Source organism: Labeo rohita, chromosome 19 (assembly GCF_022985175.1).
Source record: "Labeo rohita strain BAU-BD-2019 chromosome 19, IGBB_LRoh.1.0, whole genome shotgun sequence".
Taxonomy (NCBI): Eukaryota; Metazoa; Chordata; class Actinopteri; order Cypriniformes; family Cyprinidae; genus Labeo; species Labeo rohita.
This window is the reverse complement of record NC_066887.1, coordinates 15,740,257-15,757,119: the sequence shown is the minus strand read 5'-3', so window position 1 is coordinate 15,757,119 and position 16,863 is coordinate 15,740,257. Positions and strand designations below refer to the sequence as shown.

The window sequence follows — 16,863 nt, the reverse complement described above, 5'->3', positions numbered from 1 at the left end:
TAATTTTCTTTATATTCTTAAATGACCTAAGCGCTTGAACCCAGATAACTGCTGCTTGCAGCTATATTTAATATTGTATTTTGAATGCAACAATTAAGAGAACCTCTAGTACAGCCATTGACCAATTCCCTCCTGTTAAAAACCCTGCTCAAAACAAACACTGGTCAATCTGTGTTTTCAAGGTAGTTTCTTAATTTGGCAATTCCTTAAACAACCAATAAACTGAAGAAAAGAAAAACAACAACAAAGAACGCAATAAAACTTTTCAGTGAATACTTTGCTTTCTTTTGATCAAAAAATGATGTCTTGCAAAGTTAGAGTATTATAAAAATAATCTGCTGATGTCTAGAGTGTCATCTAATAGCATGAGGGGAAAAAAAAACATGGCTGTGGTGCAAAACACAATTTTTATCTACTTCGAACAACTTGAAGGGAGGTGAGAGAAGGGCTGAGGTTCTTAAGAACAAAATCTCTGAGTGATTTGATTAAGGCTATTTCAAGATATTTCCCATCATCTCAAATACCTCATTATTGTTAACATGACAAAATCACTGCAGGTTTCATTTTGAGTGCTTGTGTGCTCAGACACCTGATAATTCTAATGTACAATTTGATTATGGTGAAAACGGGAGTATCTTCTGAAACACAGGCTCATGCTTTCTGGCTGCTGGGATAATGATGCCCAGCGCTCCAGATTTTTATAGACCGTCGGTGTCTGTGCATTCTCTGATAGCCGTGATAAATAGCCGGCCACAAAAGGCCTGTAAAAATTCCCCTCCCTTTTAAAGGACAAGTACATTTTGCAGAGAATGTGGGAGCTGAAGCTGGGGGGGGGGATGCAAGACAATGACTGATGTAAGGCTGGCGGGATTTTTCCAGGAATGGAAGGAGACTGCAGATCTGCCTTTCTCAGAAAAAGCCTTCTATGGAAGGGGAGGGAACCTTAGAACAATGTCAGCCTATTTCAGCAGTTTCAAATCTCTGCAGCTGAGACGTTAGCAGCAAGTTTCTCTCGCTGAGCTCACACATCTCCTTGTCACGAGCATAGCATTTCACCCCCTCCCTCGAGGGCAGATGGAACCACAGCCATTTTCCCTCATCCACAGAATCATTTAGGCTTAAGGTGTCTCGCTGGATGCTATCAGCCCACTCACCTGTTGATATGAAGCCCTTTGCACAGCTGACTGGATTAAGTGGATTGCCGTGAGTAGGCACTTTTCGCCAGTGTTTATCTGCACTGAACGCCACCATCATATGCTTCTCCAATATGGACTGCATATTTGAGCCACGAGGCTGATGGTCTGTGACCACAGCCTGGGCTGGGAATTTGTTCAACTGGATGACCTCGTGCTCTGAGCCCTCTCTATGCGCTTATAGGTATCTGTTTGATAAACTCCCGCATTTGAAGATCAAACGTGCAGGAGAAAAATGTGTTGACAGGGAGTCAGAATTTTCTTAAAGGGATAGTTCACACAAACATGAAAATTACACCATGATTTACTCACCCTCAAGCCATCCTAGGTGTATATGACTTTCTTCTTTCAGAAGAATACAATCAGAGTTATATTATAAAAAAAAATGTCCTGGCTGTTCCAAGATTTGTAATGGCAGTGAATGGCTGCTGAGATTTTGAAGGCCAATAAAGTGCATCCATCCATCATGAAAAGCACTCCACATGGCTCCAGGGTGTTAATAAAGGCTTTCTGAAGTGAATCGATGCAATTGTATAAGAAAATATCCATAGTTAAAACTTAGCATAAGATTCGTAGCATAAGATTCAGTGAGAATATGCTAGTCTTGCAAGAACTTTTCCTTTGCTGTTTTGTTTACAGCAAAGGAAATGTAGTCTCCTCTTGCCTTATTTCGAAATACTCCTTTTTTTTTTTTTTTTTTTACAATTCCTTGTTTTATACTTTGCAATTTGTGACCCGTGTTTTGTTTTGCTCTCTCCTTTGAGCTTCCGCGTTCGTCACTTTTCACCGGAGCTTAAGCTATACCTTCGTCATATACTAAAAAAATTACTAGCTATCAGTATATGTTTGTTTGTCCAAGTGATTCTGTATTTGGCACATGTAAATACTGTCACATTCTTTTTTTTAGCCTTTTTTTTGCTTATTTATTACATGTTTGGTCCAAGGGATTCTGTATTTGCACATGTAAACTGTCACATTCTTTACTTGCATTAAAAAAATACTTTACTTAAAAAATATTCGTAACAATTTGCACATTTTAAGGTCATTTTACTGCTACTGCTCTGTACAATCTACTTATTATTAAACTTAACATTCATAAAGACATTAACTAAATATTACATAATTATAGTAAAATCTACTTACCTAAGTTAAGTAAATTTAACAAAGAAAATAAGTAACTTTAGCTTGACCAGTAAAAGTTGAATAAACTCCAGATGTAACAAAACAACACAAGTTACTAAAACTAAGAATTAAAGATATTTAGAATTTACTTTGGTTTTTTTAATTATTGTCTGCACTAACTTTTTCATATAAAAATTACATTCGTTCTTCTATAGTATTTACTACACCACAGAATCATTTTTATCAGTAGCTGCTTTTCAATTACCCTTCAAACTGCGCAAACTGAAATTGTGAATTGAAAATATGCCTAACGGAAAACGTAAATTTCGCAAAACCTCCCATATATTGCAAAAAAGTTTTTACGCTCACATGAGGTGGTTTTTCAGGCAACTCGGAAAAAGGAATATTCCGCAAAACTGCGTTGGAAAAGGCTTTTCGCATTTACAGCTCACCCTGCATATGTAAAAGTCACATGATTATTCTTTAATGTATTTTAACCTCAAAAAAACACCTCACATGTGGCCGCTTAACACAATGACTACAGAATGCTTTAATAAGCGGCTTTAAAGCTTGGATAGCCCCTTATTTACATTGCACAAGTCTGCGGAGCTGATTACGGCCACTCTAGTCAATGTTTGTGTTTATACTAGGCACGCCACAGTTCATTTCAGTTTCAGAAGAGTTTCTCTGCGCTGTTTCTGTAAAGATAGATGACTACATCTCCTACAATTAAAATTAAAGGCTAGTGTGGTGGCTGCAATATATGTAAACCTATCAGCATCCATTGGATTCCATGACTTATTGCGAGGAAAAAATTACGTTTTAGTCACAATATCATTGTTTAAGGTAAACGGCGTCATTTCACAACCGTTTTTAATCGCACAAGTTTTGCACAAATCTGTAATGGAAACGCACTTACTATATGTCATCCTCTAAAACAGTTAGCGGAAGCTAGAGATTACGGCTTGTAAAGTTTTACATGACAGCGTTTTACATTACAGTGTTTCCATTACAGATTTGTGCAAAACTTGTGCAATATTTTACACATGTCGATTAATAACGGTTGCGAAATGACAGCATTTCCCTTAAACAATGATATGTGACTAAAAGATTTTTTTTCTTACACAAATGCATCAATTCACTTCAGAGGGCCTTTACTAACCCCTGGAGCCATGTGGAGCACTTTTTATGATGGATAGATGCATTTGTTTTGGACTTCAAAATCTCGACCACCATTCACTGCCATTATAAAGATTAGAAGCTACATTTTTTAATATAAATCCCATTGTATCTGTCTGAAAGAAGAAAGTCATATAAACCTAGGATGGCTTGAGATAATTGGGGTAATTGGGGTAATTTTCACTTTTCATGGATTACCTGTGGATTACTATGATGTTTTTAGCAGTTGTTTAGACTTCAATTCTGATGGCACCCATTCACTGTAGATGATCTACTGATGAGCAGGTGATGTAATGCAAAAATTCTCCAAATTTGTTAAGTTGAAAAAACAAACTCATAAACTGTATATAAATTTCAGATCTTGGCTACCCCAGTCTTCATTGATTTTCATCATAGTAAAAAAGAGTGGCCAGAATATTCTTTAGGAATGCACCTTTAGTGTTCCACAGAAAGTAGTCGATCCAACAGGTTTTGGAACAAATGTGGGTGAGAAGTAAAAATTCAGTATTTGCTTTTAAATGGATTTGAGTAATAGCTGGCATCACAAGAATGTGACTGAGGGGAAGTTTGAGAAAAACATCAAATAATGCGGCTCAAAGAGGATGACCTCACACTAACCTCTTCCGCAGCAGCTTCAGACAGCAGCCCTTCTCGCTGAGCACAAGTAACGTGGAAGAACGAGCGGCACATTCCGGCATCACAGCTAATGCAAACACCTGTGCGAGCAAAGCGTGCGTCCTCGCACAAACTGCACTCCTGTAAACCGTCAACCCAAACAGACCATTGTGACAACAGCAAATGACAGAAAACTACAAAGTACTAAGAAAAACATGATCTGGAAAACTTTCTAGCATTTGCTGACTTCACATCTTATTACTAATAACTTGGGATTATTTCTATTTTTGCAAAGTCACGAAAGGTAAACTGAAAGCTGATTCTGTAACACAGCTTGGATATGAAAAAAACATCTTTAAACACCATTATAATAATCCCACATTCATTTACTGTATAGTTCTATATTTAAGATAAGGTGGACAACGAGTCTCTAAAAGCCCATTTGACTTTCTCCAATTACTGGAGTTCAAAATTAAAATAATAATAGCCTTTCTCTAGGAGTAATTTCTTTTCACATGTACAGCACAAACCATTAAAGAAAGCCTTTCAAGTGCTTCTAAAGTAATTTGCTTCCCAGTAAAAGGAACCTCTTCTGACTTACTGACACATAAAATAATGTCAGATAGAGTAAATGTCAAAATGTCTACAGTCGACAGAAATTCTTGGGAGGGAAGTGAAAGACGCCCTTTGCTCACAGACGGAAGTCAGCACTTCACATCTTTTATCAGAAATTTCTTTTGTTTTTTTAAATAAAGTGTCAAAAAAAAAAGAAAAAGAAAACAGGTTTTCAAGCTATTGAGATTTGTTTGAATAATATCTAGGATGCACCATCTGACAGTGATACAAAACAGTTAATTTCTGTTTTATTAATATCAATTTATACATTAATTCACATACACTACCAGTTAAAAGTTTGGGTTAGGAACTTTTTTTTAAGAAACTGATGCTTTTATAATGTTACAAAACATTTCCATGTTAAATGAATGCTGTTCTTTCCATTTAAAAATGTTCAAAAACATTTATTGGGTTTCCACAAATATATTAAGCACCAAATCAGCATATAAGAATGATTTCTGAAGGATAATGTGACCATATGACATGTTTTAAATTGCAAAATTTCCTGTCAAATACATGCAGTCTTCATGAGTATAAGACTTAGGTTATAAAAACATACCAAAAAAAAAAACAAAAAAAAAAACAACCCCAAACATTTGAAGAGTCATTTAATGTACTGTATATTTCATAACATTTTAGATTTTTACAGTATGGTGCATTTTGTTGCAGAAGAAAGAAATTTAATACACTGCAGTTCAAAAGTTTGGAAGATTTTTTCATGTTTTTTGTTTTTTAGGAATTTTCTTATGCTCATCAAGGCTGCATTTACTTGATCAAAAATACAGAAAAAGCAGTAATATTTTGAAATAATATTACAGTTTAAAATAATTATTTATATCTGTGATGCAATGCTGAATTTTAATCAGCCATTACCTCCAGTCTTCAGGGTCACATGATCCTTCAAAAATCATTCTAATATGCTGATTTAGTACTTTTATTATCCATGTTGGAAACAGGTGTGCAGCTTAATATTTTTTGCAATATTTTTTCTTTTTTCAGGATTCTTTGATGAATAAAAATAATAAAAAACAGAAATCTTTTCTAACAATGCAATTCTTTGCTATCATTTCTAATACTTTTAACATATCCTTGGTGAATAAAACTATTAATTTCTTTCAAAAAAAGGAAAACAAAATGTACTGACCACAAATTTTTAAAAGGTAGTCTATATTGTTATAAAATATTTTTTCCGTTTTAAATAAACACTGTTCTTTTTTAACTTTTTATTTATTAAAGAATCCCGAAAAAAGTATCACAGGTTCCAGCAAAATATTAAGCAGCACAACTGTTTTGAACACTGATAAATTACATTTTAAAATACATTCACACAGAAAACAGTTACTTTACACTGAAATAATATTTCACAATATTACATTTTCTCTGTATTTTTTAACAAATAAATGCAGCCTTGATGAGCATAAGAAACTGTAAAAATTAAAAAAACAAAAATCTTACTGATCTCAAACTTTTGCAGTGTAAATGTTGGTAATTTGATCTGCACTGGTTGATTACAGTGTTAAAGTACTGATTATCGTATCAGCTTATAACTATTAATAACCTGTTCTTGAGGTAATGTTAGTTTATTATTTTTAGCTGTACGTCATAAGTAACTTTTGATACTTGCCTTTGCTCCATATTTTGAGTAGTTCATCTCTGTGAGCGTTACAGGCCGCAGCTTGTCAATGTCTCCAAATGCGACCCCTGGAACGTAAAGGGCACACACCACGTGCACCCACCTTCAGCAGAACAAAGCAAAGTTAAGTATTCATCCATAACATCTTTATTATCTTTACAATTATCATATAATAAGAACAGTTCCTTATTCACTTTATGTGCTGAATAACAAATCATACATTTGTAATTACTTTCATTCAGAGGTCCACCATTAGCAGAACAAAGTAGCATCTAGTTAATGGACTACTATTCACTACTCCTTGCATAACCGCTATAACCCTTCAGCCATTCAGAAGAGGAAATACTCAGTGACAGGTTCAAATGTACTCTAACTTGACCATTTGGTGTGACAGAATTTCAAATGCAGACTTTAGGAAGGAGAATCCGAAGTCCAATATAAAGATATCCATCTTTGGTGAGCGCACGCTCCACACTTTAATTTGCTGTGTTTTTCATGCTCTAGTGAAGTAGTAAATTTGGGTGCAGGCGGGCTGAGGAGCACTATCAGTGATAACGTGGCTTGAGTCTTCACGCTTCAGACGCCTCTCTCTACCTCTTCCTCTCCCTCTTTCTCAACCCCATCCCTCCCTCCTAGCCAAATCCACCACTCTTTCTCTCCTTCACTCATCCTGCGTATACCTGTGCCTCTTCAAGTGTTTCACTTATTTAGCATTTTTCCAGCATCTTAGCTCAGAGGGTGGCATAAAACTTTCAACTGATATACAACAAGTAACTCAAACATGAAAGTTGCGACAGGGGTTGGCTGTGTCTTTAATGAGTGTGCTAATGATGATAAAATGTAATATCAGATCAAGCATCGGTTAAAACTCACCTTCCCGCATCGGTTTCTTTGAAGATGCCGTCTTGACTGGGACAGAGTTCACAGCTGGGTGTGACGCCATTTTTGCAAGCATCACAGAACCACGGTTCTGTCGAGTTCTCTGAAGCCGAGCTCATGATAGAGTCACTTTCACCATCGACACCATAACAACCTGAGGAAAAAAATTTTTTTTTTACATTATAGCCTATTCACAACCATAAACTAAATACCCAATCTATGTAGTACAAATATTTCAATACCGATAACATTTGTGCTGCTTAATATTTTTGTGTCAGCCGTGATATTTTTTTTCATGGATGAAAAGAACAGGTTATTTAAAAATAGAAATCTTGAACCCTGGCATACTGAAGTATTGATAAATTCAACAGTGCAGATCAAACTTAGAAAATAACCTACAATTTCCTAAATTTCAAGGTGACTGCTTAGTCATATTTGATGGTATTCTAAAATAAGTAGAAGTGCAGTTTAAGCATATTTTATAAAGTAATTGTATTCTATCACAGTTTAAAAAAGAACTCTGATCAAAATGAGAGAACACCTATATCTCCAAGTTACTGATTTTTTTTTATCTGGCACCTGGTGCTAATTTCCTTAATTACATGACAACTATTTAACTGGCAGCATTCCTCCAGTTTTCACCGAGATTACGAGATGGTGGGCTGCTCTAAACTGACAAACCCTGCGACAGGAGGTTGTCCAGATGAAGTCCAAAGGGATGACACTTTTAGCCACAGCAACAGAAGTTAGTCATTCCAAATCGAATATTGCAGGTTTACAATGATATCAATTCATTCAAGTCCCCCAAAACGGCTGGTCGCCCATGTAGGACAAATGCATGAGAAGAGAGGATAATGCAGACATGCTCAATGGGAAATCGGTTCAGCACTGCAGCTGGAATTGCTTGCCTGTTCAGTACCGAACGGGGAAGGATCTGTCTCGGGACGATTAAGAGAAGCAAAACTGAAGCCCGACTCTGCAGTGATCAAGCTCACCTTTGCTGTTGTGTGGGGAGAAGATAACTGGTTCACTTTAGTGATAGAAGCTAGTTTCATTCATTAGGGTCTGATGGGAAACATTCTGTCCACCATCAAACTAAGGAAAAGTCTGAAGTCCAAGTGCGTAAATAAGTCGGTGAAAAGTAGAGGAGGAAGTGTCGTGGTTTGGGGGATGTTTTCTGCAATAGGAGTTGAGCCTTTTATACAGCTATATGGCAGAGTGAATATAAATGATTCTCAGAACCTCCTTCAGCAACATGCAATTCCTTCCCTGCAAGCATCTCTCAATCAGCCTGCAATTTTCTTTTTAAACAATGCCCCCTTGTCACACTGCAAAATGGATAAAGCAGTTCCTTAAAGCTAAGAACACTGAAACAATAGCCCCTTTCACACATACAGTCTTTACTGGTAAATTACCGTTACGAGATCATGTGTAAATAGGACCTTTTAAAAAATACAGATAAATTCGTTCCAGCAATTTACCAGTAAGGGTAGTTGTAACATTACCAGTAAATTGCCGGAATACTGCTGTGTGTGAACGTGGAATGAAGATTACCGGTATGAGTACGTAAAACACACTGACGAATAAAGTCTGCTTTGGTCCAGATTGGCCAATCATAATGTTCTTATGCAGCTTTGCTGCTTGTTTAAATTAGTGTTCTATGTAAATATGCGCTTGATGGACATCGTTGACCATTGTGTCTCCTCTCGCAGCTGTTTCAAGTGTTGCGCTTGAGACCCAGCCTTCTATCTCATTCATCAGCGCTGTGGCTCTGCAGGTGGATACTATAATGCGCGTCTCGGGATTATAAGAGCAAAAAACACGTTCTGTTTGATCGTCCCCTTACGCCGGTCACTATACTTTGTTGTCAAATTAGACAGATAGTGAAACTAAAGCGTTTTGCTGGCATCACAGAAAAGCCAGAACACCATTGCCTGTGCAAACAGCATATTTCTGCATTTACCGGTAAAGTAGTACTGGCAATTTTTCTGCAAATTACCAGGATTGCTGTGTGAAAGGGGCTATTGAAATGGCCGGGCCAGAGTCCTGATCTAAACCTGATTTAAAATCTCTGGAAAATCTTTGACGACAAAGTTTTGGCTAAGATACCCACTTCAGTTACCAAACTATGAAATTGAGTGGAAGATGAGTGGACCAAGATCACACCAGTGCATTCTATGAAACTTGTGATGTCCTACAGCCGCAGATGTGCTGGTCATTCAAAGCAAGAGTTTTTAAACTTCCTACTATTTTCTGGCAGCTTTAACCATCCAAAATTTGAGTTGTCATCCTCTTTCATGCAGTGGTTATTGTTCTTTAATTTTGATCACTCTTTTCCACAAAATAAAGGTTTTTGTTGAAATGCCTTGGACATTTTGTCAAACATGTTAGCAGTACAGTGGTATACCTATAGCTGATATTCCTTTAAATTTTGAGCGATGAAGATTAACAATATTTCAGAAAAAAAAAATCAAGTATTTACTGATTGTTCCTTCATTTTGATCTCTACTGTATACACATTTTCTTTTTCTTTTCAAGAATGTCTTGAATTTAATGTCATAGGGATGCAACGATTCCTCGATTCTATTCACATATTCGATTTAAAAAAAAACCTTGATTGCATTTTGCCAGTTAAGGCTAGAAGGGAGACAGCTGTGGCTACTGGGTATGCGCACATCAATCGTAATTGTTGTCACACTGTGCAACAATAATACTGTTTTTGTATTATAGTAAGGGCTTGGTTTAGGGTCGGGGTAGGTGTAGATATTAACACAATCTAATAGGTAGAAAAATATATTTCATTGTTAGTTTTTAGTCAGAGCTGTAGCCCTTCTAGCCACAACCATCTCAGAGCGACTCCGTTCACAGTAAATGTTATCATTTACATGTGTAGAGCGTCTCAAACTCCATCTCTGCATGTTGTGAGTTTGGGTTTATTACAACGTTCATCTGGGAACACAACATGCACTATTTCATCAGGTTTGTCAGGTAAATCATTTATAAACCTGTGCAAACACAGAATAACTGTTCATTGCGATTTCAAAATAAAAGTTTAAACCCTCAATCTGAGTTTACACATTTTGATATCCACATGTTCAAGAAATGATAGATCATAAAGAATGATCATAAAGAAATGGCCAAATATTAAAGATTAAGTGGACATTTGAATTAAATGTTGTTGAGTCAATATTAAACAAGAATTAAATCGCACAGTATAGCGTAAAAACAATCGTCAGGCCGTTGACCCCCTTTGCAGGCATGTTATAATGCGTAATGTACATTAATTCTATTGTTTACAATACATTACGTATTTTAATAGTTTTGTTCAGTAAAACCATGATTACTTACTTTTGATTCTTCATTTGAACTAATTATTATTGCCTCATTGCTATTATGTATGCATTTTAAATCATTTTAAAGGCTATTGTTCACTTAGGTCTACAAAAAAATAATTATAATTATCCCATTACTCGATTAATCGTCAGAATAATCGACAGATTATTCGATTACCAAAATAATGACAGCCCTAGTCATGATACAAGGTAATGTTCACTGGCAGGCATAATTGAGGCTATGCAGAAAAAGCAATAATGACTTCATTCTGGAAGCATAAATAAGACTGGGTTTAAAATTAAATCATATTTCAGCTAATTTGTGTATTTATTTATTTTAGAGAATGAAACCTTAACATTTTTTAAGATCTGGCACATATTTTTTTTTTCCAGTGCATCCAGTTAACACGTTAGCAGGGCAACAGCAGAAAAAATCCTTCGTGTTGAGCTGCCTGACGTAGCAACAGCGCATGGCAGAATGTCAAAAGAACAAAGGAACGTAGAGCACGGAATGCTTTTGTTGCAAAACTTTTTCCAGACAAAGCTAATAATAAGGCCATTTGATCAAATGGTAGCATCACAAGTCAAAGAAGGAAACATTGGGCCAACGAAAGCATTTTAATGCTGTCCCCTTAATTTCCTCAGGTTGCCAAGACAATTACTGTGCTGATCAGGTTACCATGACGCCTATTACACTCAGCAAACGTGCTCCATGCCACCAATAAGGGCGGCAATCAGCTCCTTCTCAACACTGCAGAGATAACGTTCCCGTTCCTAATACAGCAAGCCAGCCCCCGGGCATTGGAGAAATGGGGAGAGAGACAAGCAAATAAAAGTTCAGGTACTTTGCATACTCACCACAAAAGACCCAAACAGCAAAATGTGCAGAGAATGCTTAAGCATGGCTTTTCTCCGAGTTCCAAGCAGCAGGCTAAAACTTTTACGTTTGTGGTGATAAACAGCAGAACTTGGAAGAGGAAGATATTAAAGCTGAGGGGAAAAATTAAGGTGTGCAATTTCGTGATCTAAAGTATGTTGAGCTGGACGATTTTTGTTTGCCAGAAGCATGCAGGTCACTTCTTCCACGAGGAAACACAGGTGCACGTGAAGAGCAAACAGCGTCCCTCGCCAGTGGGAGCAAATAAGAGGCTTTCGTATCCTCATCTTGCAGTCATTTTGAACCAAGTGGTAATGGGTACCATTACGAAGCCCAGCCTGACGTTTATTTTCTTAAAGAAAGGTATTATAGGAACACTGCTGGCAACAGTTGGGTGCGTATTACTGACTGGGCTTTGAACCATAGGGCTGGAGCTCGCGACGATCAGTTTGCTGGTTTAACGGACTTAGTGCTGAACCGTCAAGCAAATCTCCGATGTTCCTTTTGAACTCAGATACAAAGCTGGACCTGCTAAGCCACAGGGTGCTGGCTAATATGAGCTAAGCTGGAAAAAGTGATGACTATAGGAGAGCTTCATAATCCCTGAGGAGAAGATTATCCTTGTCAGAAATGACGAGCTTGGCAGTTAAAGAGCGACCTGGGGAAGGGTGGTGACAAAATCAAGAGGAACACTTTCAAGATTTAATGGAGGAAGGTTCAAGAATGAGTTAACAGGCTAGGCTGATGTGTGTATCTGTCAGAGTATGACTGAAATCAGACAATGTGTGTGTGTTCTTCAACAATGTATCTGTTAGGTGTTCAACTTCACTTTCATGATGTGCAAACAATGACAAGTACGCAATTATTTATCTGCATACTATAAAAATGACAGTGAGTTGGTTTATTTGCATCCCTAATAGCCAAAGGGAACAGAATAACTTCATTACAGTTCCAACTTCAAGCAAATTATTTCTTGCAGTGATAGCGATATATTTGCATAAAGGTCTTTATTCTTTTTATTTATTTATTTATTTTAAGCAAAACTTGCAATTACAGTCATCTACAGCCACCTATAACAGAATTGAATGAAACCAGTATCTGGAGGGTTTAAAGGCTGCAATGTGAATCACATATTTTTTTAGGTATTTTTTATGTTTTAAAATATGTTTTGTTTTTTTTTTTGCTTACTAAGGCTACATTGATCAAAAATGCATTAGAACAGTAATATTGTAAGATATTATTACTATTAAAATAGCTGTTTTGCATTTTAATATATTTTAAGATGTAATTTATTCCGGTTATTGCAATGCTGCATTTTCAGCATCATTACTCCAGTCTTCAGTGTCACACGATCCTTCAGAAATCATTCTAATACGCTGATTTGCTGCTGAAAAAAGAACATGTCTTAGTAAAAGAACATGTTCACTTCCAGAACAAAAATTTACAGAAAATTTACTCACCCCCTTGTCATCCAAGATGTTCATGTTTGTCTTTCTTCAGTCGTAAACAAACTACGTTTTTTTGAGGAAAACATTTCAGGATTTCTTTCCATATAGTGGACTTCTATGGTACCTGCGAGTTGACTTTACAAATGCAGTTTAAATGCAGCTTCAAAGGCCTCTAAATGATCCCAAGGAAGAAGAGTCTTATCTAGTGAAACGATCGGTTATTTTCTAAAAAAAAAAAAAAAAGAAAAAAAAAAACAAATTGACAATTTATATACTTTTTAACCTCAAATACTTGTCTTGTCTATCTCTGTGTATTCCAGTTCAAGACAGTTAGGGTAGGTAGAAAAACTCTCATCTTATTTTCTTCTCCAATAGGGTTGGGCTGATAGACAATGCCATCATCCATAGCCAATTATACATATAGGTAATCATACTGTACATAAATTGCAGGCATCAGAGAGTCACTATTAATATGCATGGCACTAAAACTGATTTTAAATGCACAATCGCTTTTTACTTTCACTTTCAAGATCACACATGCTCTGTGTATGCTATAGCGGCAGTACATACTACACATTTTACAAGATTAGATGCTTGTCAGTGGTGCTTGGGACATGCAAATCATTCACCATCATCCCTAGTCATCACTTCTTATGTGGTAAGTGAAATTTTATATACTGTAATGTAACAGACTACCACTAGCAACCAGCTAACTATGTCCCTGTAGTGGCTCGCGTTATTTGTTTTCTGTCAATACAGACCTCAACCCATCCAGATCACCACCCCTTCACCCCTTGCCGACTCCATCGTCCATCACAATGTAATCAACAACTGCAACTTTTACTCCGTATTGCACCCAGAACATTCCTTTAATATGAAGTCCTTTGACTCTTTCGGTCTTTGTCAAATGATTAATGAGTAGACGTTCAGCGCAGCGATGTATTTCAATTATATTCACTCCGTTTCTTCCCTAAATGCTAATATTTTTCATCCAGGATGAAGTAGATTTATTCAATAGCTCAAATATTAGCCAAGTCAGCATGCAAAGCAAGACCACAGAAAAGAACAACAGAATCGAGTCGGGGGCACAAGAATGAATGAATAGGGCCAATTAGAGCCCATATACCTGGTAGATGAGAAAGAAAGAAAGAAAGAAAGAAAGAAAGAAAAAAAAAAAAGATGAGGTGAAAGCTACGAATGGCAGCTGCCTTGATGTAAATCAGCAAAACTGATTCACTGTTACTAAAAAAAGCCTTTTGAAAACCAGCACTCTCTCTTTCACAAAACAATACAATCATTTTCATAACCAGCAATGCGTGGAATAAATCATTTCCTCATTAAGAGGCGAGTGAAAAGAAATAAAATGCGAGTGAAAAAAACATTTCAAGGTTTTATCAAACCAGATAACATTTTAATTTAATACTTGTTAAATTCTGTGAAGCTGGTTTTGTACTGGGATGAAACCAATGTGATTCAGCTGTTATTCAGCAAGGCACCTTTTTAAGAACAAAGGCCTGAATTTGCTTAATAAATTGGTTTTATTCAGCTGTGTTGAAAATGTTTTGTTCCAATAGTCAATGAAAGTCAAAAGCGTTTTCACTACTCTGGCATGTAGCTACTGAACACATTACGTACTTTCCCACGGCACATTACAAAACATAACATTTTAGGCTTTCATTCCTATACAGAATTTCACAATCAGACACTTTTTATTTAAACCAAATCAAACAATTCAATAACTGAAGGAACAACCACCCCAGGGTTAAAGGGACAGCTCACACAAAAATTAGAATTCTTTCATTAATTACTCACACTTACGTTGTTCCAAACCCATCTTCGAAACACAAATTACGATATTTTTGATGAAATCCAAGAGCTTTCTGAACCTGCATAGACAGCAATGCAACTGACACATTCGGTTCAAGGCCCAGAAAGGTAGTAAGGACATTGTTAAAATAGTCCATGTGACATCAGTGGTTCAACCATAATTTTATGAAGCTATGAGAATACTTTTTGTGCACAAAGAAAAAAAAAACAACAACAATGATACCACACTGTAGCTTATTCTAGCCAAGAATCACTAGGCCTAAAGTGTAATTTTAGCAGTTTGGTACGTTGTAAACCCACAGGCGCACCATCTGAGGCAGAGACTTTGCCGCAACGCAGCCTAGGGTCACATGCATCGCAGGTTGATTGTGATAATACAATCCTCCTAGAAGGCAAGCTGAAACTTAGACAGGAAGCAAGGGAACAGCGCTTACGGTCTGAGGACTGGAAGATCAGATAGAGCAAGGGAGAAACATGTTTTTAACCTTGAGCAAAATACTTAACCTGAATTAATTTAGCAATTACCCATCTGTACAAAGGGATAATGTGAGCTCTTCTGCCAGGTGCACCAGTGTGAAAATACATGTGCAAAGTGCTTTCAATCCATCCTGCTACACTCCGCATAGCAAATACCTTCAAGCAAAACTGTTTAACTTCTGATGAGAAACCTATTCATAAAACTAAGGCAGTTCAGCCACACACAGTGTTCCCAAAACATAGACCTATCACAAGAACTGTCATAACACAACATGATATAACGGGGAAAAACAAAACCATTATTCCTGTAACAAAATACACAGCTAAAAGCACAAGACAGACTAGTCTCCAATCATTTATTTTTGTGTGGTTTGCACTAGACCAAGTTTTAAGAGTGTGTCCAACTGAAACATGGTAATGGATCGGAAGACAACGCACGATGAAATAAGAGTGTTTCCATTACACCAACCTCTGGGTTTTGTGCTGTGAACAATGTTTACCAAAATATACTAGATCTACATCAAATGTACAAAGCTACAAATAACACCAGATTAGGAATCATTCCATTTCTTTCTTTCTTTTTAAATGTTTGTTTATGACATTCTATTCTGTTAAGTTAGTTTTTTTTTTGAGAATCAAATAAATACAGCTTCCAATTTACTGTTTTTGTTGTAGTTAAGACTTTTGACATTTTTAATATTCTTTAAATAAGTCTTTTCTGCTCATCAAGGCTGTGTTTATTTGATTAAAAAATACAGAAAAAAACATTAATATTGCAAAATATTATTGTAATTTAAAATAGTGTTACTAATATACTTTAAAATAGAATTTATTTGTGTGATGCAAAGCTGAATTTTCAGCATCATTTCCCCAGTCTTCATGATTCACAATTCTTCAGAAATCATTCTAATATGTTGATTTATTCAATGTTAGAAACAGTTGTGCTGCTTAATATTTTTTTGGATCCTGTGATTCTTTCATGAGTAAAACATTAAAAAAAACAGCATTTATTTAAAACAGAAATATTTTGTAAAAAAACTGAACTACCATTCAAAGTATGGGGTCATTACATTTTTACTGTCTTTCTTTAAAAAAATTGAATTCTTTTATTCAACATGGAAGGTAAAATTTATAAAAAGTGATATTAAAGTGATACTGTTAGAAAATATTTATATTTTGAATAAATGCTGTTCTTTCTAACTTTTTATTTAACAAACAATCCTTCAAAAAAATATCACAGGTTGCAAAAAAAAAAAAAAAAATAAGCAGCAACTGTTTCCAACATTGATAATAAATCAGCAAAATGATTTCTGAAGAATCATGTGACACTGAAGAGTAATAACTGATGAAAATTCAGCTTTGCACCGCAGAAATAAATTATATTTTAAAGTATATTAAAATACAAAACAGTTATTTTAAATTTCAATAATATTTCAAAACATTACTTTTTTCTATATTTTTTTAATCAAATAAATGGAACTTTGATGAGCACTAGAGACTTCTTTAAATAAATATATACAGTAGTCAACATTTTGAAGTGGATCAGAAAAGTTCATCAAAGGGTATTGTTTTGGTTTTAGGACAACTTTGATGAAAGGTTTTGATCCACTTCAAATGCTGACTACTGTTTATATATAAAAACTGGAAAGCTTCCTTGGGAACTAAC

At 35.9% G+C, this 16,863-nt stretch overlaps 1 protein-coding gene across 2 annotated transcripts in view; it reads right to left on the bottom strand.

Moving 5' to 3' along the window:
* phf14 (PHD finger protein 14) overlaps positions 1-16,863 on the bottom strand; it is a 120,398-nt gene that overhangs the window by 90,665 nt on the left and 12,870 nt on the right. For both annotated transcript variants that reach the window (XM_051136951.1, XM_051136952.1), the window contains exons 5-7: positions 7,231-7,390; positions 6,349-6,460; positions 4,113-4,250 (exon numbers count right to left, since the gene is read on the bottom strand). In XM_051136951.1, the coding sequence (XP_050992908.1) occupies positions 4,113-4,250; positions 6,349-6,460; positions 7,231-7,390 (410 nt within the window). The remainder of the gene's footprint in view (positions 1-4,112; positions 4,251-6,348; positions 6,461-7,230; positions 7,391-16,863) is intronic.